Genomic DNA, 27233 nt, shown 5'->3' on the forward strand with positions numbered 1-27233 from the left:
ATTCTGTGGTTCTGCATACTATGGTTAACCTGATTGGGATGTGGAGAGAATGAAAAATTCGAGACCATTGGACTGAGAGAGTTCACTGCAGAACCTTCATGTAAAATCTGGACATCGGAACAGGAATGATGGTTGATGCCATCAGACCTACTAGTCTTAGAATTAAGCATGCTGAAGGGGACAGGTTGGCTAGTACCTGTAATGTCAATTGGTGTACCGAATGAACCCTGTGTGAAGGCAAGGTGGCAATCTAAGCTGTGGTGTTTGGGTGGCAACCAATACATTCTAAATTCTGAGTTGGGAGCAATTTGTTCTTCTCTCTGTTCACTGAAATCCCCAGGATGTGAAGTAATCAGAGCAAGAGGTCACAATGGAGAATTAGCAGATCCTTGGTAGGAACAGTGAGGACCCAATCATCTAAGTACGGGAATACTTGGAACCACAGCAGTCTGAGGTAGGCTGTTACTGCTGCTATGCATTTGGTAAACAACCGGAGGGGGCTGTGGTGAGTCCAAAGGGCAGAGCTCTGAACTGAAAATGATTGGCTCCCAGCCTGAAATGAAGAAATCTCCTGGAATGTCTGTGTATTTTTATGTGATAATAAGCATCCTGGGGATCTCTGGAGCACATCCAGTCATCCTTTTTTAGTACAGGCAAAACAGACTGAACCATCACCATCCACAATTTTATCTGCTTCATGTATTGGCTTAAATGAACCTGAACTAGACAGTGGACATTATCTGGTCTGGTGGGACCTGCTGGATTTTCAACAGCTTTTTGAGTTCTGCGTTTGCAGATCCCAACTGATTGGGTGACACTAAGAGAATCTTAGATTTTGCCTGAGGCATTGTTAGAAATGGAATTGGGTATCCTCTGATTATTATCCTTAACACGCAAGAACTGAAAGTGATGGCCCATTAGGTTTGAGGGTATAGGGATAGGTACCCCCCCCTCACTACCTAGACAGCAGTTGGGCAACCTTTCAGGAGCACTGGAAATATTTCTCAGAAAGGGGTCCGCAAAATCCTTGGCTTTGTCATCTTCTGCCTCTTGGGTGATGTCCACTGAATTTACCTCCTTCTCTGCTGAGGGGTGGTCTGTCCAAAGAAGCATCCTGGGTAGGACCTTGCAATTTCCAGAACCACATTTTCTTCCCTACTTGCTGATTCCTGGATAAGTTTCTCTGAGGAGTGGAGAAATGTAGTCTGATGGCAGAAAGAGTCTTATCTTCTTGTTCATCAGTGTTTCTTTAATTTTTGGACCAAACAATGTGGTACTATCAAAGGGAGCATTGATGAAGGACATCTTAAAGCTCTATGCAAAATGGCACAGCAGCATCCAAACATGGAGGTCTGGTTATGTCAGTACCTACTGCTCTGGCTGGTCCACCTGCTGCATTTGAAAGCAGACACATGAAGACATTTTAAATAGAAGATAAGGTAGAAATCTGGGACTCTAAAGTCTTCTGCATATCCATTGACAAATTACCTGAAAAAGAATTGGACATCTCTTTGGTCAAATTTCTTTGGAACAAAATCATATGAGCCATGTAGTTCAGCACTCTCAAGGAAAAAGTCACTGAAGCATATCCCCATTTCCCAAATCTGTGCAAAGCCCTGGACTCCATGTTAGGGGGGGATGGACAGACAAGCACTCCTCTGAGAGTTCCTTCTTTCTGGCTGTGGCTATGATCATGGCATCCATGGGGGAACCCTTACTCCAATGAAGTCTGTCTTTTGGTGCTGCTGCCAGAATCCTAGCAGATTTCTTTGGTATATACTTTGCTGTATCACACTCCTTTCAGGTTTCCTGAGAGACCAGATCAATGAGGGCAATGGGGGGAGGGGCACAACCCAGGATGTAGAAGATCCATCTCCAAAATCTCTAGGAACACAGATTCTTCTGGAGAAGGTGTATTTCTGGACTATCAACCTTTCTGTTTGACCAGTTCTAGGAGTTCTCTGAAAAATACATTTCCAAAGGAGGATCTAAGGAAGCATTCCCCTTCCTCCAAATCTGAGTCTTCTGTGATGGATTCCAGTGATGAATTCAAGTGCTTCTATTTGCATGTCTGCTTTTATTGTACCTGTCATTGGGGAATATCTTATGATTGGTCTTGTCGCTCTTCTACTTTGGACACAATAGAAGAGTCTTTGTGGGTTCTGTTCAAGCAGCTTTATTCTATACAAACACATTACTCTAAAGGTTTACTGACTTTAAATTAAGTAACTTATATACAAACTAACAACTGTGATCATGCATGCTCTCACTGTGGTTGCTCTTACAAAATGGCACTAGGGAGTGCATGCTTCTGGAATTTATATGTACACGTACAGCCTTGATATGCTTCTTAAAGATAAAGCATACTTCACTTGCAATCTGATCTACATCCTCCTCCTTTGAGAATTAGATCTTATGATATTATAAGTCTATTTAGCATGCAGAAATCACAGGTAATTATTGTTCATGCATTATACAATACTAAGTACACACACACACACACACACACACACACACACACACACACACACACACACACACACACATATATATATATATATATATATACAATCAACTCCATGGTGCTTCACATTTCATACACGGCTTTGACAGTCGCCCATATTGTTTGACATAAAACTGGGAAATACATTTAACAACTGGAACTGCTTCTGCAAAATGTTTGACCTGTGGAATGTCTGGAAATTTTCAGGAATGGAATCAGAATTTTGAACACATTCTGGTATAGAACCAGTGTCTGATTCATTCTTAGATTTGTAGTTTGCATCACAGAAACAATTTTGTGATGGTGAGGATGATTCTGATACAGGAAGAAGATGTTTCCGGTTTCTCCTACATTTTACACCTTTGGAATCTACCAAGTAGGATCTTGGCTCAGCACAGATGCCTGTAATCTGTCCAATTTGATCAAAACCTTTCGTTGTCTGGATTCATAGCGTCTCTCCTTCCCTCAACAGACTGGGCAATCTGGATAAGATATTAGCCAAATAAAGCAATTTGTCTTTTATGTAGACCATTGTACTTTTGCACTTTAAGCATCATTCTTTGGAATCTTGCTGGAGTGGAATACATAGGCTTCTTTAAAATAGTAACTAGAGGTTGGTGGTCAGTCTCAATCTGAATAGCTTGACCAGAAATATAATCATAAAACTTAGAACATGCAAATACTATTGCCAAAAGTTTTTTTTCAATCTGAGCATACTGCATCTCCGTTTGGGTTAGTTTTCTAGATGCATAGGCTACTGGTCTGCCCTCTTGAAGTATAACTGTGCCAAGACCAAATTTTGAAGCATCACAGGAAAGAGTAACTGGTTTGTTTACATCATAGTATCTTAATGGAGGTTGGGTGGCAATTTTCTGCTGAAGGTCTTCAAATACCATCTGGTGCTGTCCCAACCATGACCATACAACATTTTTGCATGTTAGCTCTCTTAAAGATGCTGTGAACTCGCTGAAGTCGGGTATAAACTTGCCTAAATAGTTGACTGTGCCTAGAAAACGCTGTAGAACTTGTACATTATCTGGTGATGACATCTCAAGAATAGCTGCTTACTTGGTCTGGTCTGGTCTCAAGCCTGAACTCGTGAACAAATGACCTATGTATGTAACATTTGGAAGTCTAAATTTGCACTTCAGAGGATTGAGCTTCAAGTTTACTTCACGTGCTCTATCTAGAACTTTCTTGAGGTTTCTATCATGCTCTGCTTCACCATTGCCTCCAACCAATAAATCATCTACTATTATGGCACAGGGATAACCTGAAAAAATTTGCTCCATTGCATACTGAAAGACTTTACTTGCAGATTTTATTCCAAATGGCATTCTTAGGAATATGTATCTGCCAAACGGCATACCAAATGTAATTAGAAATGAGGATTTGTGATCACTAGCCAAAATGAACTCTCTGCATCCAAGACAGAGAAAACAGTGGCATTCGGTATTAAGGCTGCGACCTCTTCAACTGTGGGCATTGGATGATATGGTCTCTTTAATGCTTTGTTCAGAACTCTTGGGTCAATACATATTTTGATTTCATCTGAGCCTTTTTTGTGAGCTTCTACTACAGAATATACCCATTCAGTTGGTTCTGTGAATGGACAAATCACACCTTGCTGCACCATTTTATCCATCTGTGTTTTAACTTTATCCTGCATACCTATCGGAACAATTCTTGCTGGTCTGACTACAGGAGTGACCTCTGGATCTAACTTCATGAAATACACAACTGGAAGTTTTCCTAACTTGTCATCGAAAACATCAGCATACTCTGAGAAAATGGCTTCAGAAAAATTAAAACTCGGAAATGCACTTACATGATGAACTTCTTTAGCAAAAGAAAGCAGATTCATTCCTAAACTATCTTTGAGACCCAATAAAGATTGCACAGGTCTTTGGACTACACAGAACAACAAGTTGTAACAGTTCTTGGCCAAATAACCTGAAAGCATCACTAAACCTTTGGCTTGAATTTCTTCACCTCCATAAGCAACACAGCTCACACTACTGGCTAGATTGAGTTGTTTGTTAATTCTCACTTTAGAAAATGTGTCTGCTGATATAACATTACACTTTGAACCAGTGTTTACTTTGAGCTCTGTGGATTTTCCATTAATCTGGACAGTACAAAACACATTGCTCCTTGTTAACAAATTCACTGCATCGACTCTTTCATCAAGCACTGATGCACCATCTACATAGAAAGCTGTCTGCTTCAGCTCTACTTGATTGACTTACTTCTTTGTGTGACCTTTCTTTGCAACTGTGTGAGGCTTACTTGATTTTATAAATCCTTTGAAAGTGGTGCCATTTTTTACACTTGCAGCATTGCTGGCCATATGCTAAGCACTTCTCTCCTTTAGAGTCATGACTTGCACCACAATTGCGACAGCTTTACTTGGGTTTTGCTGATTCATGCTTCTATTGCACTCAGCTGGAGCATGCTCCTTTCTTAGAACTTGATGGAAAGCTATGTGTTTTCCCTGGAAATCTCGTAACTGCCACATGCTTGGGCCTACTTTTGTTTGCCACATATTGCATACTATCTACATTTGCTCTTGTGCCAACTGAACTCATGCTCTTGTCACTTGCAAGCATACTCGTGTGTTTTTCTGTCACCTCATGGATTTGACAAATCTCAATGGCTTTACTCAACGTTAAATCACTGTCACGAAGCAAAATCTTTCTCACAACAGCACTGTTAATACCACACACAAACCTGTCCTTTATCAGTTCGTCTTTTAAGGTACCAAACCGACACATTTTAGCTCTGTTTCTCAGGTCAGTTATGTAAGCTGCAAATGTTTCCCCTGGTTTCTGATCTCTTGTGTAAAACAAATGCCTCTCTAATGTAATATTTGTTTGAGGGTTACACATTTCTCTGAACTTGCACTTCAAACACTTAGAGTCCTCCCTTGATTCAGCCTGTACAACAATATGATGATTTTCACCTTCTCCTTCATATACTGCAGGTGCATATACAAATGAACAATGTCTTTCTATGGCCTCTGACCCGGCTAGGCTTAGCAAAATGAATGCCCTGGTGTGTGAATCTCTATCTGCATAAGCTGCTTGTATAAAAGTATTGTACTCTTGCTCAAATATTCTCCAATTCTCTGCAATATTATAATCAAACCCAAGTGGTAGAGGTTTTCGAAATTCGTCTGCCATATTAACATATACCAGCGAAGGGTTTTGCAAATAAGCACTAACATACACTCATGCACATATGCCAGAAACTTATGCCAGTACTTGTAACTGAATTTAGTTCTTTTGGACTTTTTGAAATAATGCTAATGAGCAAACTCGTAGTACCTTTGAATAATTGGACTTTGCGAAATAAACTTCTCGGGTGGTTTAACACTCTTGCAATATCATTCAGAAGGCTTTTGCTAAAGTCATTTATCATCATTTTAAGAATCATCCCAAACAACTTTACAATGCGAGTGAAATAAACTCTCGGGCACTGTAATATTCGTGTAATATTGTTTTGCAATAAATCACCTCTTATCAGTGTAAAAAACATATACAATAACAGCACAATGTGAATAACTGCATAGAGCAAACTGAAATGTCCCCAAAATGGTAGTACCTTGCTAGGCAATTCTTTACAGTACAAGAAACACTCTGTAATGGTGGCACTTTGCAAACACACACCCAGCACAAGAAACTTTTCAAAATGGCTATACTTTTGACTGTATTTCACAAAATGGTTGAACTTTGCACGCAGTAAAGTATTTGAAACACATGCACAGTAATAAGCACACACTGTAAGCATTTTTACACACTTTGACATACTTTGAATAACTTTAGTTATGCCCTTGATACAATACGAAGTCATAGTTATGCCAAAACATAGCACTTTGCCAAAACGCATGCAGTCTCCTTGCTTTATTTTTGCTTAATGTGCCATTTTTCTCTCATTTTGCCTTATTATATTTGTTTTGCTTGTTTGAGCCCTTTTCATGCCCAACATACTTTTCTTGTGCTCGTTTTATTCTAAACACGCCCAGTTTTGCTTTGAACAAACTCGCTTTACTTTAAACATGCTCGTTTTACCTTTAAACATATTCATTTTGCTTTAAACATGCTCGTTTTGCTTTAAACATGTTCATTTTGCTTTACTGTTAATCATTTCAACAAATACCTTTATTTTAAACATTCTTTTAGCCAACAAACTTTCCGTGCCTCCGGCTTGTTCAATAATGCAGCTTGTGACATTGTAATGCCCCGTTTTATCTCTTTTATCAAATAAAATGTTTGTGCTACTTCTCATTATCATTGATTCTTTTTTAGCTCTTTTTTGTGCTTGTTTCTCTTGGTTTTACTTTCACTGTCATCTCTGCACTTCATGGCTCTGGATTTTATTCTCTTCGATCCCAGTTCTGACACCATGTTGCTCTCTTACTTTGGACACAATAGAAGAGTCTTTGTGGGTTCTGTTCAAGCAGCTTTATTCTATATAAGCACATCACTATAAATGTTTACTGACTTTAACTTAAGTAACTTGTATACAAACTAACAACTGCGATCATGCATGCTGTCACTGCGGCTGCTCTTACAAAATGGCACTAGGGAGTGCACGTGTCTGGAATTTATATGTGCACGTATAGCCTTGTCATGCTTCTTAAAGATACAGCGTACTTCACTTGCGATCTGATCTACATGTCTGGATCAGACTTTGAACTCAAAGAGATTACTTCCCCAAGACTTTTGGAAGCTGACTGTCCCTATCAATGAGAAGAAGCAGATTCTAGAGCAGAATATGTTTTAGGTCAGGTCAGATCTGAAAAGGATGGAGGCACCTCTTCTTGCAAATGTGAGAGGACTTGGTGGAAAGCCTCAAAGGCAGTGGAAGAAACAGAAGCCAAGAAAGTCTGTATAAGCTGACAAAGAGAGAGAGCCCAAAGCCCCAACCCTTCCTAGCTCCAAGGTCAGTATTGGAACTGAGCTTTAAACAGCCAATGCTCCAAGAACAAGGGACAGTTCAAACAATTTTTGGAGTTGATCCCTCTCCTTGGACATCAGCTTTGAAGCTTTAACTCTGACTTTTGTCTTGATCTGAAAGGCTTGGAGTCAAGAGACACTGGGTTGTAGTAGGAGTTGAAGAGGAAGGCACTACTGGCATCAACAGAGGAGCTCCAGAAAGATCCAAGGACTTTTTATCTTCTTCAAACAAGGAACCCCAAAAAACGTATAAGTCAACAGACAAGGCGAATGTGCTCTGGCAGATCCAAAAGTTGTTTAATGGCTAACAACAAGTAAAATCAGGTAGAAATAATCCAAGTCACAATAAAGCAATAAATAGCTGGCAACAAATAAAAAATTTAAAGTTTTAAACAGTCCAATAACAATAATCCAAATCACAGTGTAAAGCGCTTTTCACTAGGAAATCCTTCTCCTAACTTCATCAGATAATGACACCCAGAATACAAACACAGGTTTAAGTACTTCATCTGGTACCTAAAACCTAATACTGCAATTAGGTACACTTGCATGGTTAAAGGTATAGTACTAACGTTAATGAACTTGTTGTTGTTAAATAAGAAAATAAAGTGGTTCTTTTACAAGTTTCCGTTGTATTAGAACAGTAAAAGTAATACTCAATTAGATGCTCATGCTCATAGTTATAGTTTATCTACTTCTGAAGTCAAGGGACCCATGAAAAGTATAAAAGTTATGTGAAATTGTCATAAAAGTAAATATACAAATCAGGGCAGTTACCAGGAAATTGTAACGTCACTTGAACTACTAGTAGTAGTATTAGACATGTTCGTAAATCCTCTCTTTTACTATATTATTTTTTTTTACTATTCTAGTATATTACTAGAGGAAAAATGGAGAGCCCATTGGCTAGCCATTGTGCTGAACATCCTAACCATACTTTTAAATTTAGGGCCACTGCTGACTCAATAGATACGGACAGTAGAGGAGAGGCATCCACCCTTATGCTTGAGAAATTAGAACTTCTTTGGCAGCTAAAACTCAATGCATGCCATTTACCGGGACTTAATGAAATGACTTCCATTTTATGTATGTTAAAACTCAAGAGTCTCATGAGATAACAGCTGTAATTTTTTATGGATGGTCTTACATCAAGACTACTAGTAGTTCTAGTGACTTTACAATTTCCTGGTAACTGCCCTGATTTTTAAATTTACTTTTATGACACTTTCACATAACTTTTATACTTTTCATGGGTCCCTTGACTTCAGAAGTAAAAAAAGAAGTTATGTACTTACCATAACGTTCCATGTGAGTTGTTTATCTCACCTTTATTCTCACTGATGGGTTCGGAGCCGATCCTCGATTCCGAAACGGCCGATAGCAAAGCTCAAGGTTTGCCAGTAGCTCGAGACCAAGCCCCTTATCCCACAATGCACTGCTGGAATTACCTCAGATCTTGTTTGCTGCGAGAAACAGTATATATATATATATATATATATATATATATATATATATATATATATGTGTATATATATATATATATATATATATATATATATGTATGTATATATATATATATATATATATATATATATATATATACCCTTTATTTATTACTATCAAGAACACTTTCCAAAGGGGAAGAAGAAATACTGAATAACCAGGATGGTACTAGCCTCTAAGTCAACAGTCAGCCAGTAGGGGAAGGAGGGACGTGAGAATAAAGGCGAGATAAACAACTCACATGGAACGTTATGGTAAGTACATAACTTCTTTATATGAAGTTGTTAAATCTCGCCGTTTATTCTCACTGATGGGTAGAGTCCCTAGCACCCTCAATCTTGGGTGGCTCATGGAAGTATATTCTTCAGTACCATGGAACCAAAGGAAGACATGTCCCTTGAAGCCTTATCTACTTTGTAATGTGTGATAAAGGTATGAGGCTTAGACCAAGTGGCTGCATGCAAATACTGTCAAGGGGCAATTTAGCTTGAAAAGCAGAAGACGTAGAGACGGCTCTGGTAGAATGAGCCTCAGGTTTGTATGTAAATGGCATGCTTGCATTCTCATAAACAAAGGATATACAATCGGATAACCATTTAGATAAGGTTGTTTTAGCCACTGGATTGCCTTTTCTGGCTTCTGAGAAGGATACAAAAAGTTGATCTGATTTTCTAATATCCTTAGTTCTGTCAAGATAAAATCTGAGCTGTCTGTGTACATCAAGTATGTGCAGCATGTATTCCAATTTGCTAGAGTGGCTGAGAAAAAAGACTGGCAAGCTCAATGACCTGATTGATATTTGATTCAGAACAGACTTTAGTTAAAAATGAGGGGTTTGTTCTGAGAGATACTCTGTCAGCATGGAAAATCATGTAGGGTGGTCTGATAGATAACGCTTGAAGTTCTGACACTCTGCGGGCAGAAGTAATGGCCACAAGAAAAATAGTTTTCCAGGATAAATATTTGAGATCAAAAAAAGATGCTGGTTCAAACGGGGGAAGAATAATTTGAGACAGCATAAAGTTTAAATTCCAGGGAGAATAGGGAATTTTGATAGGAGGTCTCATGTGAAGAACGCCTTTAAGAAAAGTCTTAGATAATTTATGGCCCATAACATTTGAGCCACCAAACCCAAGGTGAAAATTTGAGATGGCAGCTAACTGGACTCGAACTGTAGCAGCTGCTGCCCCTTCCTTAAAAATCTTTATCAAGAATTCTATAATAGATGATAGCAGAGCTCGGAAACGGTCAATGTTCTGCGTGTTGGCCCAAATTGAGAACCTTTTCCATTTACTGCCATATAATTTCCTGGTAGATGGCTTGTGAGAAGACAAGAGAAATTGTATTGTATCTTCTGAAATTGAATGCAGCCTGGCAATTAGGGGAAGTAGAATAGCCAAGCAGTCAGTTTTAGGGACTACAGTGAAGGATGGAGGTCCCCTGATGGGTGCGTCAGAAGGTCCGGAACTGGGTCCAGGATCCATGGATCTTCCAACAGACGATGGTGGAGAAAAAGAAACCAAATCTGTCGAGGCCAGTTGGGGGCTATGAGAATAACAGTCCTTCCCAGTGATTTTGCTTTCTGAAAAAATCTGGGTATCAATGGGAAGGATGGAAATGCATAAAGGAGACCCGGGGGCTAATTGTGTAAAAGTGCATTTCTTGGGGGATGATTGGGAGGTGGTATTAGGGCAAAGTAGCTTCTGCATTTTGAATTGATGTGGCTGGCAAAGAGGTCACAGCAAGGCTGGCACCATTTGCTGAAAATCAACTCCGCAACCTGTTGTTTGAGAGACCACTCACGAGGGAGTAATATCGCCCTGCTTACCTTGTCCACTATCATGTTGGATTTCCCCGGGATGTGCGTTGCTAAAAGAAAACGCTGGGACGACACAGCCCATTGCCAGACCCTGAGGGCTTCTCGACAAAGGGGGCAAGACTTGGTTCCGCCTTGCTTGTTCAAGTACCAGACTACTGACATGTTGCCTGTCTGAACTGCAATAGTCCCTAGAGGAAGCCAGAAGTACCGCTCTCAACTCTAGAACATTGATGTGCAGATGTGATTCTTGATCTGACCGTGTGCCTTGGGCAGTCTTTCCCTGAAAATGCCCCCCCCCCCCAATCTGGGAAGCGTCCGTGGTCACAGTGGCTACTGGGGGGGAGAACAAAGAGTCTTCCAATTGTGACATGAAGAGACGTCAACCACCACTGAAGGACTCTCTTGCAAGAATCTATGATGAGAATCATGTGGTGCATCAGTAGTTTCTGGTACGACCACTGAGCAAAGAGGAGCCATTGAAGAATTCGCATATGCATCCTTGTGAGTGGTATAGCCAGGATTGCTGCCACCATCAAACCTAGCACCTTCAAGACCTCTGCTGCTGTAGCTTTGTTCTTTGACACCAGTGAGTTGACGTGTTGGCGGAGAAGTGAGACTCTTCCGATAGGAAGACGTACAGTGGTAGTTGAAGTATCTAACTCTGCTCCTATAAAAACGGTATGCTGCGATGGCGATAAGGCAGACTTTTTGAAGTTGATTGTAATGCCTAATTGATGGCAGAGTGTCAGAGTGTATTGTGTTGCCTGAGTCAATTGATGCCTGGTGGTAGCGGTGAGGAGCCAATCGTCTAGGTATGGAAATACCTGGAATCCTAGACGTCTCAGGTGAGCCATGACCATTGCCATGAATTTGGTGAACACTCTGGGGGCTGTAGTGAGACCAAAGGGCAGGGCTCAAAACTGGTAATGATTGGCTCGCAGCCAGAAACACAGATAATCTCTGGAGCGCCTGTTCATCTTTATCTGATAGTACACGTCCTTGAGATCTATGGAGCACATCCAATCACCTTTCCCTAGGAAGGGAAGAATGGACTGAAGTGTGACCATTCGGAACTTCTCTTTCTTTACAAACTGGTTAAGTCTGCTGAGGTCCAAGATAGGTCTCCAGTCCCCTGTTTTCTTTGGTACCAAAAAGAATCTTGAGTAAGTTCCGAATCCAAATTGGTCTGCTGGGACTAGTTGGATGACTCTTTTTTTCTAGCAATATGTGGACCTCTACGATTGCTTGTTCCCCTGAGATTGGGTGGAACATCTGAGATTCTCTTTACAGGAATGGGAGGAGAAGAGAATGGTATGAAATATCCTCTGGAAATGATGCTTTGTACCCATGTATCTGTTGTTATGTTTAGCCAGGCTTCTGGGTACAAAGACAAGCGAACCCCGACTGCCTCCAGAGCTAAACAGTCGAGCCCCCTTTCAGGGGCACTGGCAGGGTTGACCAGAGAACTGACCCCTGTCACCCTGTTGCTGCGGACCCCCTCTGCTGCGGGGGTGGAGTCTTCCTTTATAACCCCCTCCTCTGCCTCTAGAGGGGGTTTCTCCACGTGTGTCCTGAAAGGCTCCCTGTGCTTTTCGGAACCACATTTTCCCTCCTAGGGCCCTTGGGGTAGGGCCGAGTAGAGGTACAAAAACAAACTCCAACAGCAGATAAGGTCTTGCATGGACGAGTTTACCTCTGAGTTTAGGGTAGCGAGCTGGGCGTTGACTTTGTTGGCCACCCCTGCAGCTACTGTACCCTGGAGAGTATCTCCTAGCTCTTTCAGGGGATTTCTTTGTAGACTCGTAAAGTGGGTTAAGTAGTTCAGTGATCGCAGAGAAAAAGTCGCTGAACTAAACATGCATTTCCTATATCTATCCATGACCCTAGAATCTCTGTTAGGAGGACGGATAGATGTGGATGTCTCAGACACTTCCTTTTTGGTGGCTGCAGCTACCACCATGGCATCCACATGTATATATATATGGGTCCACTATGTAATTTCAAAATACTGAAATCCTGAAATTCAGTATTTCGAAATTACATAGTCGAAAACTCAAAATTCTAAAACCGGCAGAAGCACTAAATTCAAAATCCCGAAGCATGGAGATGATGAATTTCAGCTTCCGCTGGTGCGGTGTGTGGATGTATCAGCTGAATTTAGGTAAGTCTGTGTGTGTAAATGTGCTGGTTAGGGGCTTTAGTGTGTGTTGTGACTGTGATGTGTGTGTGTGTGTGAGTTTCATTTGTGTTTCTGTTTGTGCGATCTCGGAGTTAGAATATATAAGTAGGGGGGTGCAGGGGGGCTTGCCCCCCTGCTTATCTATAGTGTAGATGCATTTATTTGATTTTGGGGGTTTGTGTTTATGTGTGTACTGTATGTGTAGCGTAGTTTCGGAATTCTGAATTTCGCGGTTGTGTGTTTTTGGAATTGTGAGTTGTGCTTGGGTTTTCGGCTAGGTAATTTCAAAATACTGAATTTTGGGATTTCAGTATTTCAAGATTACATAGTGGACCCCTACAAAACATATATATATATATATATATATATATATATATATATATATATATATATATATATATATAAAACATCCAACAATGGTACCTCTATAAGCTTTTAGGAGTAAAAGTGGACATTAATCTCAAATTTGATCTGAATATCAATAAAACTATAAAAAACATTAATAAGAAGCTTGGCTCATTATACAGAAGCAAACCTTTTCTAACTCCATTAGCTAGGACTGCAATCGCCCACTCACACCTACTCTCTACCCATCTATATGCCTCCCCCATACTCTCCAATTTGATCAAAACTGAACTTAGTAAGCTCTCTCACTGTTACAACCATATTGCCAGATTTGCCATAGGCTCAAAATGGGTCTATATTATAACATTGAAGTGTCAAAACTTCGAATGTTATAACATCGAACCCAAAACCCCGAAGACTGAGAACAGCAATTTTTTTCCCTGGGAAAAAAAATCACTGTTCCAGTACAAAACACGAAACACAAACACTAAAAACTATTTCTAATGTGGGGGCGGTGCCCCCCCCCCCCACACGCACACACCCTACTTAAATATACCAGCTCCAAGATCGCACCACAGTGGAGGAAATAGCGAAGCCACGGAAATGGCCCACCAAATTCTTTCCCCGGGAAAGAATTTGATGTTCCGCAGCTTCGATATTCTCAGTCTTCAAGGTTTTGGGTTCGATGTTATAACATTCGAAGTTTTGACACTTCGATGTTATAATACAGACCCGCTCAAAATATAGGACACATCACTGTCAAAATCTCAGTCTTCTTGGGTGGCTAGAACTGCCTAGCCTACTTCTGTTCAATCAGCTTACAGTAGCACATAAAATTCTTTACCACCCTGAAAGTACTCTGGCACTCAAAAATATCATAAAGCCATACAGTAATTCAAGGCAACTACGATGATCCAATAAACTGTTGGTCCAAACCTACAAAGTCATTAACTCAGACGGCAACTACCTGTTTGCCAATGTCGTTGGTAAAACTTGGAATTCACTTCCATCTAACCTTACCCTCGAACCTTCTTTAAGTCTCTTCAAAAAAGGCCTCAAATAGTATTTTAAAGAGCACTGGCTTTGTCCCTGTACTAATCCTGATTAATCACTACTTATTCAATGCCTTATTTAAATTAATATTGTATGCATCTCTTGCTCATAATAGCTTGCTGCAACCTGTTGTTTTTGTATACTATTACACACTGTCTATATTGTGAATACCTACTAGAGGGCTTTGTAAATATGTTTGATTCGTATCTATTATGTTCTATCTGTGTTATCTGGAGCTTTTCTCCCCGGGCCTCTGCTGAAAATGGACATATATAGCCAGCTCAACAAATATAAAATAAAAAAATAAATATATATATATATATATATATATATATATATATTTATATATATATACATATATATATATATATATAGGTTTACCTTCATAACAGCGAAACACAGTGGTGCGATTGTTCATATGAGCGAATCATCAAACTGCCTTTCCGAAAATTGCTGCTCGCCCTTGTGCAATATGCACATGTAAAGGTAAACTTATATATATATATATATATATATATATATATATATATGGGTCCTAGTCTGAACATCGAAAGTCCATTTAAGTGAAATGTATTTGAGCAAATTCACTTTCAGCAAAGAGCATTTTATCGAAAATGTGCTTTCGCAAAAAAAAAAAAAAAAAAAAAAAAAAAAACAAGCAGTTTGCATGTAGATTTAGTTGTACACTAACATGTAGTGTTGATTGTACAACTAAGCAAACGGTCGCTTAGATCATGGTACAGCGAGGATAAGGGAATATTCCCTTTTCCCCACTGTAGTGTGATCTCGGATAAGGATGTGTGGGGGTGCAGGGGGGCTTGCCTTTCTGCATAAACGTTGAGTAGTGTTTTATTTCTGTAGGTTTTGTGGCGTTTTTTTTTTTTTTTTTTTGCGAAACTGCATTTTTGATAAAATGCACTTTCGCGAAAGTGAGTTCGCTGATGTACATTTCGCTGAAAATTACTTTTGCTCTATCAGCATAGATCCATATAGATACATATATATATATATATATATATATATATATATATATACACACACACACACACACACACACACACACACATATATATATATATATATATATTGGTCTACTTCAGATGATCGAAGTTTCAAAACTTCAAACATCATAAGAGCCAGGACCATATGATCAAAGTTTTGAAACTTCGAAAATCTAATAAAAAATAAAAAAAAACAAAGACAAAGAAGTGTTCTGTCGCCTACACCCCCCACACCCCTTGCAAATTAAATATATCAACTCTGAGAATGCACTACAGTGAGGAAAATGGTAAATTTCCCATTCCGTGATGTACGGCGATCTCCATTCAGAACATTCAAAGTTTCAAAACTTTGATCATATGCCATATGATGTTCGAAGTTTTGAAACTTCGATCATCTGAAGGGGACTCATGTATGTAGATATATCTATCTATATACATATATATATATATATATATATATATATATATATATATATACATACATACATACATACATATATAGGCTTTGGGGAGGAAAATATAAAGCAAACTGCAAGAAAATACTAAGTAATCTTAAGTAGTTTTAAGTAATGAGACAGAACAAACACTCATCCAAAAAGCAAGCTCACAGCCTCCGCAACAATTTGGTTGAAGAGGCAAACAAGATCTGAGGTAATTTGACAGTGGTGAAGGAATTATAAGTAGAGGAGGAGTCACAGCCCTAGATCTGAAGGTTTGAAGATGCCGAGGCTGGATTCAAGACAGCTTTGAGTTCCAAAGGTTGAATCAGATAAAAATGGACAACAATGGATCAACAGATTCCTTTACTAATGAAAAATTGAAATTGCTGCTAGATGCACCTTAACTCATTCATGCTTAAAGCACTGATCATAATGTGGTTTGTTTTATGGTTGTTGGGCTAATTTAGTGGACTGCCTTATCTCACTCAAACCTAAAATTACATTTTTGTACATTTCCAGTTCACACGCATACCATCTTATGGTATCCAGAATATTTCTGGGCCTGGCTTCTTTAAAAAAGTGACTTATCAGCTAACGGCACACAATATTTAAAAGTACAAGCAGTTATTAACAAAATGACACTATGACTGTTAAATTAGGATGTTCTACATTAGAGAAAATAATCAATTAATTTGTTCCTTATTATTCATATTTTCATAACTGTGAATCCTACCTGTTATTGCAGGGAGTGGTGTGAAATGTCATGGTGAAATGTCATGGTAGAATTCCATTGTCAATACAAATTTATATGACACTATACCTGAAATATTGCTATTTTTGTCAGTAATTATGAAAATAAACAATATTTCCATATATACTTAATACTTCAAAAACCAAGAGACTTACAAACTGTTGCATGACATCAGGGGAAGCCTTAGATATTCTTGAAGAAAACTCTTGATATTTGCACTGTAGGTTGCACATCTTTAGTTATAGTCAGTGTTATTTATAACGTCAATTATATAATTAAGCATATGCTTCTACATGTATGTTATAACTCAATAAACATGCATTCATAGATGAATTTCTTGTTGCCAGGTGAAAGCTTATTTCTGGTTAACAAAAATGTTCTAACAATATCTGTGTAGGTAGTAAAGTTTAAGAAAAATATAATTTTGTGTTTGTGTGCATTGCAGTACATTATAGTATTTATATAAAGACTGACTGCACTGATTATTATCACGGCAAAGAATAGTGGTTACTGATAATCTTGCTAATTGTACAGTTTTAATAGCTTTATTGCTCAGAAAATATTTTACACCCCTGATGACCTGACGTCAGGGATGGGGCGACAGCAGCCGAAGCAGGACCCAGGACTTTGGAATTCAGGCCGTCTGAGGGCAACCTGCCAGCAGGATTACCCAAATGTAATGACTACAACAGTGAATACACTAGAACATCTACATTTATGGTAAGTGTACACAACTGTACTTTTCCCATACCTATCCTTTGCTATAAATTCTTTATTCAAGGGATCAGCTGCAATTCTTTCTATGGGCTGCCATAGTAACAGTAGAATCAAGACTGAGAGAATCTGCCCAGAAGCTCCAATTTCTGGGATGTTGGAGGATTTTGTTTGATCTTTCTGTACAAATGTCACACTATCAGGATTTTCCCATGTTGCTTGAGTGACAAAATTTACAATATCTTGTCAACAGGGAAGACACATAGGAAGAAGGATGAGTGGACCTGAAGAAATCCTACAAGATAATGTTGAGGAGGGTTTGTGGAGGTCTGCAGGCCACCCTCCTCTCTGTCTCATTATTTCTAGGACCACACCAAACTGTAGGTCATCTAGGTGGATTGTGGAAAAACAACACCCTCATCAGCAGCAACATCTGGAGCAGGGGACCCTGATGGGACTCCTTGTGCTTTCTCTTGCTCCTGTGCTTTTTCCTTGACCACAGAGGTGACATGTTCAAGGGTGATGAAGACATTTACAAGGAATGAGATAAACAGACATGATCTTGCAAAGGCCATATGAATAATCCATGCTGCTCTGGAAAATAGTCAGTGGTAAAGAGCAGTATCTTACTAAGTTTGAAATTGTTGTGGAAAAATAACACTGATTGAGGCAGATGCATCAGCAATGATATCACAGTTAAATCTGAAACATGCCATTTCAATAATAAGACCAACAGCATCAGCCTTGAACCTGATTCAAGCAGGCCAACCCTCAGCAATTGTGCTGAGATGTAATCAACCCCAAGCCTAACATTCTTAGTGTCAAGTCAAAGACTGGAAGTCTGACTACAGCAAGATCTGTAATGGCCCAATAGAGTTGATGAAGTAACCAACATTGACAGGCCAACCATAAGCTCCAGGGCTGAAGTAAGCCCCCAAAATTAACAGCAACAGTGTCAAAACTCACTGTGATCCAATGTATGTTTGGCATTAGTGGTGGCAAGCCTAAAAGCTGTGTCCCCGGAACCAAGACTACCTCAGAGCAATCATCAGCAAACTTGGATAGCCACAGGTCTTTGACATCAAGCTTGAAATCAGGCAGTTATATACCAAGGAAGAGGGGGCCTAGTATAGAGCCTTAGGGAATGTCACTAGTGATAAGTTATTTAGAGGGTGAAGTACTATCAAGCATCACTACAAAACCTCTATTAGATAGCCATTTCTGTGTTAGTACAGCAATTTGAAAAACAAATCAAATGCAACAAAAAGACTTGCAAATATATATATATATATATATATATATATATATATATATATAAATTGGGAATGAGATGAGTGAGTCATTCACACTCGGTAGTTTTACTGGCCATTTAAACTCCCTGCCACCAACCCTAATATATGCACACACTAAAACTGATTCTTAATCATTCAGGCGTTTAAGGATAAAGAAAGTTATACTGTCAGAAAGCCATATGTCCAAAAATTCCACTCCTTGAAGGCTGTTGAGACAAAGTGCTAGAGTTTTATGGTATAAAAAGATATGTGGCCTCCTGTTTTTTTACATAGGTCTAAAAAATTACCTGGGCTTCAATCAGATTTTTGCTGTAAAGGTTTCTATCAGATCTCACAGCTTCATAAAGATTCTGCTGCTGTTTCAGTTTTGTCTCTGCTTCAGCAATTTTCTTCTTATAGTCAAAGATCTGCATTTCTCGAACTTTGATATCTTCCATATGCTGGAGGACCTAAAGGCAGAAAATGAAGCAGTAGATGAATCCCATGTGCAATCATGTGAATTACTAGTTACAATGTAGAAAATGCTTCTGCCACAAATTAATGAATTAGATTTATAAACATCTATATAACTATTTTTTCAGAAGTAGTATGTCATGTCTTCAGTGTTTTTATCAAGGTAACATATACAGGATCAGTAGCAGGAACGCATGGATAATAGATTATACTTAATAAACATTATGAATAATAATGTTACCTTAGAAGCTAAACAAAATAAGGACTCCTATTATAAATGATCTTCAGTACCACATTTTCTCACTCTCCTTTCATCATGATTATTAGCAGAAAGTGGTGGATACTATAATGCAGAAAATAATACAAGACAAACAAGAGCTGCCTACTGCCAGTAACACATGGAGACATCTTTCTCTAGTGGCTTACCATTCCACTTCACTGGAGAAAGGCTCTCCTTCAAAGTAATTACATTTGTTATGGCAGATGATGACCAAGCAGTGATGTAGTTTACCCGCACTCTGGCTTAAAGACTGGACTGTCTAGTCTTTATTAAGAAACAACTTATAGCCTCTGGCTTCTCTTTGATTACTTCATGTCTGTCTTACTCTTTGAGATTCCAGCTACTTTTAAGTTCACTGTCTACTCTTGAGAACAGCTGTATGCATCCAATTATCTAATTAGCTTTCTCTGTGTGTGGGGGAGGGGGGGGGGACTGCTGCCTCTGAGCCTTCAACTCTCTAAATGAACATAAGAAAGTGAAGGGAGAAAAGACATATCTTCAAACCTGTATTTATATATGACTGCCAGCTTCTTCTCTCATTTGCCTTCCTCCATCTATCTACTTTTGTCCTGATCACATCTGTGCATAGATTTTATACACATTCATATACATGCATACACACGTACACACATATATGTAATTTAAATATCTATGTGATCTGTCTTGATCACATCTATACGTGGATTTTATACACATTCATATACATGCATACACACATATACACATATATATGTATTTTATATTTTATATATCTGTATAAATATATATATATATATATATATATATATATATATATATATATATATATATATATATGGATTCACTTCTGATGATCAAAAAACTGAAATATTGAATTTCGGTACCTCGAGACCAGAAGAACGAAACTTCACAACGAAAACCCAAAATACTGATAAGCAAAACACCAAATCCTCCCCCGACATAAAACTACACAAAAAAAAAAAAAAAACACACTCCTCTACATGTAAGCAGGAGGCAAGCCCCCCTGCACCCCCACACACCCCTTACTTATATGCCAACTCCACTAAAAGAAAAACAGCAAAACACCTGCCGCTACGAGTCCTACACTCCCATTACACACCACACATGTAAAACAACCATCACACTCAACACCTATACACCACAAACCCTCACCCACCTACCCTAAACTGCACCTACAACATCCAAACATATAAGAAAAACACATCCCTACCCTAAATCCTTAACTACTACACACTTACCTACATCTCTGAACATAACCGATCACCGACCACCATCTTCAACAGTCACACAGCACTGCGTCTTAAAGACACAGCACACTATACACACACCCCGGGAAATACTTACTGCACATTTGACATTCCCAGATTCGACAAAGTGCAGTTTAGACAAACTGCACTTTCATTCTTCTGGTCTCAAGATACTGAAATTCAATATTTCAGTATTTCGAGCATCAGAAGTGAACCCATATATATATATATATATATATATATATATACATATATATATATATATATATATATATACATATATATATATATATATATATATCTGTAGATTTATATATATATATATATATATATATATATATATACACACACACACACACACACACACACACACACACACACACATATACATACATATATATATATATATATATATATATATATATATATATATATATATATATGGATGTGTGTATCTATATGTATGTGAATATATATATATATATATATATATATATATATATATATATATATATCTATATATATATATATATATATATATATATATATATATATATATATATATATATATGCACACACACATACTCAGAGAAAATTTACTCATGTTTACATAGTGTTTGTTTGTTTCAAGTGCACATCATCTAAAAGAGAACATTTCTCCCACACATAAAGTTCATCTATTATCTAGTTTAAGCACAGCCTAGACCAGTGGATAGGGAACAGAACATTTACACTGGGCTTGGCACCATTGTCCTTATGTAGAGAGGTAGTTTATAAATGCTGGCCCCAAATGTCCTGTTTGGTTACAGTATGTCATTATTCTTTTGGGAAAACTTGGCTAGGCTTAGAAAGGCCTCCGGGTGATAATCTATGAATCTATGAAAACATAAATGTGTAGCTCTCACTAACATCAATACTTAAAACTGTATAAACAAAGCCACTGCTCATTCCTTATCAAATCTATAGTAACATGTAACCATAGCAGATATCAGTGACAGACTCATGAATACCACTCAGCACACCCTATTTTACTACATAAGACACTTGTTTAGTTTCCACTCTGCTTTGAAACTCTCACTCATTAGAAGTTGCACAATTAAATACCCTAACATCCTTGAAAACAAAACTACTAATATACCTGTTTAATCAAACAAAATGCAGCTGCCAAAAATAAGCAAAATAAATAGTTTAATATATGCAGCAAAATGCTTTACCTAATTCAATATTTCTCGCACTGCAGTCAGTACCTTATCCATGTAACAAATTGTTGTCTACTAAATTTCCTAAACTAACTAACCTATTCTGTCTACTGCAATCATATATGCAGATAAGCCTCTCTAAAATGTAGACTTCAACTAGACCTTTATTATAATGGTGCCCAGATACTAAGTATCTGCAACACATATAACTGTATCTTGCTGACAACCTGTACTAGTGTATAATACACAAGCCAATGTACTTTCTAGGTACCAGTAATCACAGTAGTAGCTAGGTAAACTGGCACAATGGGGAGCCCCTGTACTAGTAACTCAAATGGATGTAAAAAAACCCCCCACAAATTTCCACAGTGGGTGTTGTGGGTCTCATATATAGCGCCTAGAACCCCGAGAGACTTGGGAACATGACACACATAAAAGATCAATAAGGACAAAGCTAGATATTGTTCTTTTGGAATATACTGTACTATGTCATTTTAGTAATCACAGACCAGTGCAGTAAACCCTTCTGGATGAAATAAAGTATCAGATTCTTAACCTTTTAAAACATTCTGTACTTGAACGATGGAAGAGGGATGGTCCTTTGAAGGTGTCTAAATGGCCACCCACAAAAGGTATTCCAATCAGGAAATTACGTTCACTCCTATCACAGAGTTAGAAGTTAGGTGCACAATCACAGAACGCTCATTTGAACAAAAACCATATAACCAAAACCACTTACCCGAAAGTCCACAATACCGCAACTTGAAAAGAACAAAGTGCAGAAAACCGAAAAAACAGTTACTGATGTGCAGTCAGTTGTAGGAGTAGCAAAACAGATATCTTTATGCTCCTTTCCACAAGACAGTGTGATCTCAGAGTTGGTATATTTCATTTGCAGGGGTGTGGGGGGGTGCAGAGGGATTGCCCCCTGCAAAAACGGTGTAAGTAGTGAATTATGGTGTTTTACTTAAGTGTGCTTTTTTGTAGTGTTTCTGTAAGGTAGTGTGGACTTATGGGAAGGGTTAGTTGTGGGATGTTTGTATAGCTGTGTGTGGTGATTTTTTTGGCTGGTGTATTTTATCGGAAAGTGAGGGTTATGCTGTAACTGTTTGTCAATGTTTTCAGTTTCGCTGTTGTCAGGTTTCGGTAGTGTGGACTTTTGGGTAAGTAGTCTCGGTTATATGGGTTTCGTTCAAATGAGCATTCACTCATTTGAGGTATACCGATACACATATATATATTTAGTCTCATGGGGGACCACATGCCTTGGACTGTTCTTCCCAATTAATGCCCCCCACCCCAATTCTGAGGTGTCCATAGTCACTGTGGTCTTTGGGGGCAGTAAAACAAAGGGTTGGCCTAGGTAAATGTATGAATGGATCCACTAGAGAATGTGATGTTTGCATACCGGTGTTGACTGGAAAAGATAGGGGTTGTCAAAGAATAGACCACTGAACAGCTAGAGTCCATTGAAGGACACACATAAGCATAAAGTAATGTACTGGAGGAAGTAAGACTATTGCTGCTACCATAGCCCCTAAAGCTGAAAAATTAATCTGGCTGGAAGAGATGGAGAGGATAGAAACTGATGAATCTGAAATTTGAGTGCGTCTATCCGATGAGTAGGCAAAGATGCAATTTGTGTTGCCTTGTTCAGATGTGCACCACTAATATCCATGCTCTGTACTGGTGTCAGATTTTATTTGGCACAATTGATTGTTATCCATAGTGCTTGAGAAATCTGGAGCAAATAGTCATTGGATTGTTGTAGGAGATGCGTAGTAGGGGCATTGAGGGGCCAGTCATCTAGGTATGGAAACACTCAGAATACTTTGTCTCAAGTGAGCTGTCATGACTGCCATACATTTGGTGAACACCCTGGGAGCTGTGCTGAGTCCAAAGGACAAGGCTCTGAATTGGCAATGACTGGTTCCCAGATGAAAGCTTAAGTATCTTCAGGAGCACCTGTCTATTTTGATGTGATAGTTCACATCCTGAATATCTATGGCGTACATCCAATCGTCCTTGCATAGAAATGGCAAAATGGACTGGACGGTGACCATTCAAAACTTTGACTTTTTCAAGTACTGATTTAATTTGATTAGATCCAAAATTGGTCTCAGGTCCCCTGTCTTTCTGGGCACTAAAAAGAAACGTGAGTAAATTATGAATCCTGTTTGATCTAGTGGGACCTCTTGGATGATGTTTGTCTAGCAGCTATTGAATTTCTTGTACTGCTGCTGCCTTCCTCTGACTGGGTGAAATGTCAGGAAGTTTCTTTCTTTTGTAGATTGGGAGCTGGGAAAATGGTATGAAATAATCTGTGGATATTATTTCTAACACCCAGGTATCTTTTGTTATAGCAGCCCAGGCATCTGGATGTAAGGACAATCATCCCTTAACTGCCTCCAGAGTTGAGCAGTTGGGCAGCACTTCAGGAGTGCTGAAAGGGTCTATCCAGAAGGGAATCACAGAAACCCTGATTTTGTGGGCCTCCTCTGACATGAGGGTGCTTGTCTACTATTAGAACCACTTCCACGGATCCTGGAAAGGTGTCTCAGATTTTGAAACCACATTTTCTTACCATCTGTCTGATTTCTAGAGAAAGTTCATTGAGGAATAGAAAACTTGATTTCCACGGCAAACAGGGTCATTCCTTCTTGTTTGTTGTGGGTAAGCATTTCTTTCACAGACAGACCAAACACAGATGTTACATCAAAGGGAGTGTTGATGAAAAATGCTTTGAAAGTCTTTGCAAAGTCTCATAGCCACATCCAGGTATGTCTCCTTATGGCAATGCTTGCACCAGCTGCCCATAAGATGCCTTCAGCTGCGAGAAAGATCAACCTCATGGACACATTGTAAATTGACAAAAGAGTGGCGAGCTGAGAAGATGATATTTTGAAATCTTCTTTAGACATGGACTCAGAGAGGGAATTTGAGAGTTTTTTTGTCAAATCTCTCTGTAGCCTTTTTAAGTGTGCTGAATAGTTATGGGACCTCACAGTGAAGGTCACTGAGGCAAAAACTCGTTTTCAGAATCTGTCCAGTGCCCTAGACTCTCTGTTTGGAAGATGGACAGAACAGCTCTGTTCTGCTAGCTCTATCTTAGTGGCTGCCACCACCACCATTCCATCTATGGGATTTGCTCCTGTGCAATTTATATTTTTGGGGGGGGGGTGGCTAAGAATTTGTTAGAGCAATGCAGTATTGGCTCAGTGGAATCTGGCTCCCTCCATGTCCAGTGAGAAACTAGATCAATAAACTGATCTGCCGGGGGGGGGGGGGTCACCCAAGATGTAGATGAGCCAGAACCAAAAGCCTCCAGAAATACTGACTCCTGTAGAGAAGGATTATCAGAAGACTAACCATCTTTTTGTTTTAGGATCTCTAATATGTCTCCAAAGGAGATGTCTTCAGGTGGTGGTGTGGGGGGCCCTTATCCTTCTTCAAAATCAGTATCTTCAGTGAGAGATTATATTATATATTATATATATTATCTATGTGCATAAAAGGGGAATGGTGTCTAGGGGAGATTGGATCCAAAAGAAACTTAGAAGAATGAGCTCTAGGAGTGTATGTTGTACTAGGCTTTGAATCCAATGGCTTGGGATTCATAATCTGAGTTGTAGGGCTTGCTGATACATATGCATTGGCAACTGAAATTAAACGCAACCTCACCCCCAGGTTTGAATGAGTCTTTATCCATAGCTTGTGTTTTAAGACTTATGTCTCACTATATTTAATTTGTTATTATGTTCTACACATTAGGGAAACATTAGGTTAGTTTTTTTTTTTTTTAGTATATATTTGTCTAGACTTTTATGTATTTTATAACATGAGAAAGTAGCCTTTAAGATTAGAATTGGTAGGTGTGTTGATGGGTCATGTGATTTTATTGGTGGGTTATTTAAACTGAATTTTTGTGAAAGTTTTTTATTCTGAAGAAGTGTATGTTATATACACATGAAAGTGCTTAATTCCTGTAATAAAACAGTTGTGAACTGGTTCTGGTCATTTTCTGTTTGGATTCCAGCAGTTACTTCAGTGGTTTTTGCCATTTTGTGTTGCTTGGGTTCTCAGGGCTTGCTGATATAACAACTGGATCTGATGGTTTAGGATCAGAAGATTTTGGAAATGGAGTGTGCATATTCAGGTCCAAAGAAGTCAGATCCGATAGTTTTGCAAATTTAGGAAGTGATTCCAAAGAATTCCTGGCAGACTTCTGCGTTGAATGCTTCCTATGTCCCAATGAACTTTAGTAGTCATACTGGGGATTTCAGCCCCTGAAGAAGATGTAGCTAGGGATATGTTTACTGCATCTGTCAGCTAATGCTCTTGTATTGGACACTGCATATATTGAGTAGTTTGTGTTTAAATGAGCTGCTCCTAGACAATATACGCATTCCTTGTGGGCATCCAAGTTAGGAATTTTGTGCCCACAAGAAGTGCATCTTTTAATATTTGTCAGCTTGACTGCCATGACAGTACAAGGGGAAAATAAGATAAGAAGAAATATAAGAACAAGATTATTTTTATTTTTTTACTTCCAAAAAACTTGACAAACTTGAAAAAATGCTGAAAAGAAAAGGACCCTATGTCAGACTGCAATGACGGTGAATGAAATTTGGGGTATTGAGGATAGACTATGGCATTATGGGTAGAGAAAGAAGCTCAAGACCTGGATCGCAAGTCTGAAGTATGTGTCCAAGTTGGATCCAAGGATCAGATTCATAACTCATTCACTTATGAAGAATGATAAGGACAACATTAGACCAGTTTGTACAAACAACACAATTACACACACTATAGATGTCCCCAAATCACTGTAATGCAGCACATGAAAAACCTGTCAGAATCCCCTTTAAAATAAAACAAGTCTGTCAGCAAATAATGGCAGATAAGTTGTCACAGTGTGTACACAAGCACTACTTCACTCAACATATTCCTTGCCCCAAATAAAGTACTTCCCATTATAATGTTGTAGTTTTAAAATATACAAATAAGAATAAACAGTACATTTTTACAATAAAACAAGCCCTCCAACTCAGCTGCAGCTAAAAATAGTAGTCCCACACAGGAAACAGATGGTATTGTATAAATACTGGGTTTGTTAAATAGATTGAATCCTATTTTCAATAATAAAAATGAAACACACACATATCTATCTATCTATATATATATATATATATATATATATATATATATATATATATATATATATATATATATATATGTGTGTGTGTGTGTGTGTGTGTATGTGTATATAAAATAATTACATTTTTTTACGAGAAAGGGTTTCCCAAGAGGGACTTATCTACCAGATACCAAATTTAACAAATAAGCACCTATTCAGGCATGTCTAAGGGTCAGCTCCCGGTGTTTTCTCCTGTCTACCTGATGAATCTGGGCATCTTGGGGCAATGCAGTAATTGCCTCATGTACACAGACAACCCTCTCCTCCTACCACCCAACACTACAACCTGTGAGAGATGC

General features: G+C 38.6%; 1 protein-coding gene across 1 annotated transcript in view; it reads right to left on the reverse strand.

Moving 5' to 3' along the window:
• Positions 1-27233, reverse strand: part of CFAP58 (cilia and flagella associated protein 58) — a 2107107-nt gene that overhangs the window by 1237955 nt on the left and 841919 nt on the right. The window contains exon 10 of the mRNA XM_044055947.1: positions 18846-19007. Within this exon, the coding sequence (XP_043911882.1) occupies positions 18846-19007 (162 nt within the window). The remainder of the gene's footprint in view (positions 1-18845; positions 19008-27233) is intronic.

Source organism: Protopterus annectens, chromosome 14.part0, assembly GCF_019279795.1.
Source record: "Protopterus annectens isolate FY-2018-M chromosome 14.part0, PAN1.0, whole genome shotgun sequence".
In the NCBI taxonomy this organism is placed as follows: Eukaryota; Metazoa; Chordata; order Ceratodontiformes; family Protopteridae; genus Protopterus; species Protopterus annectens.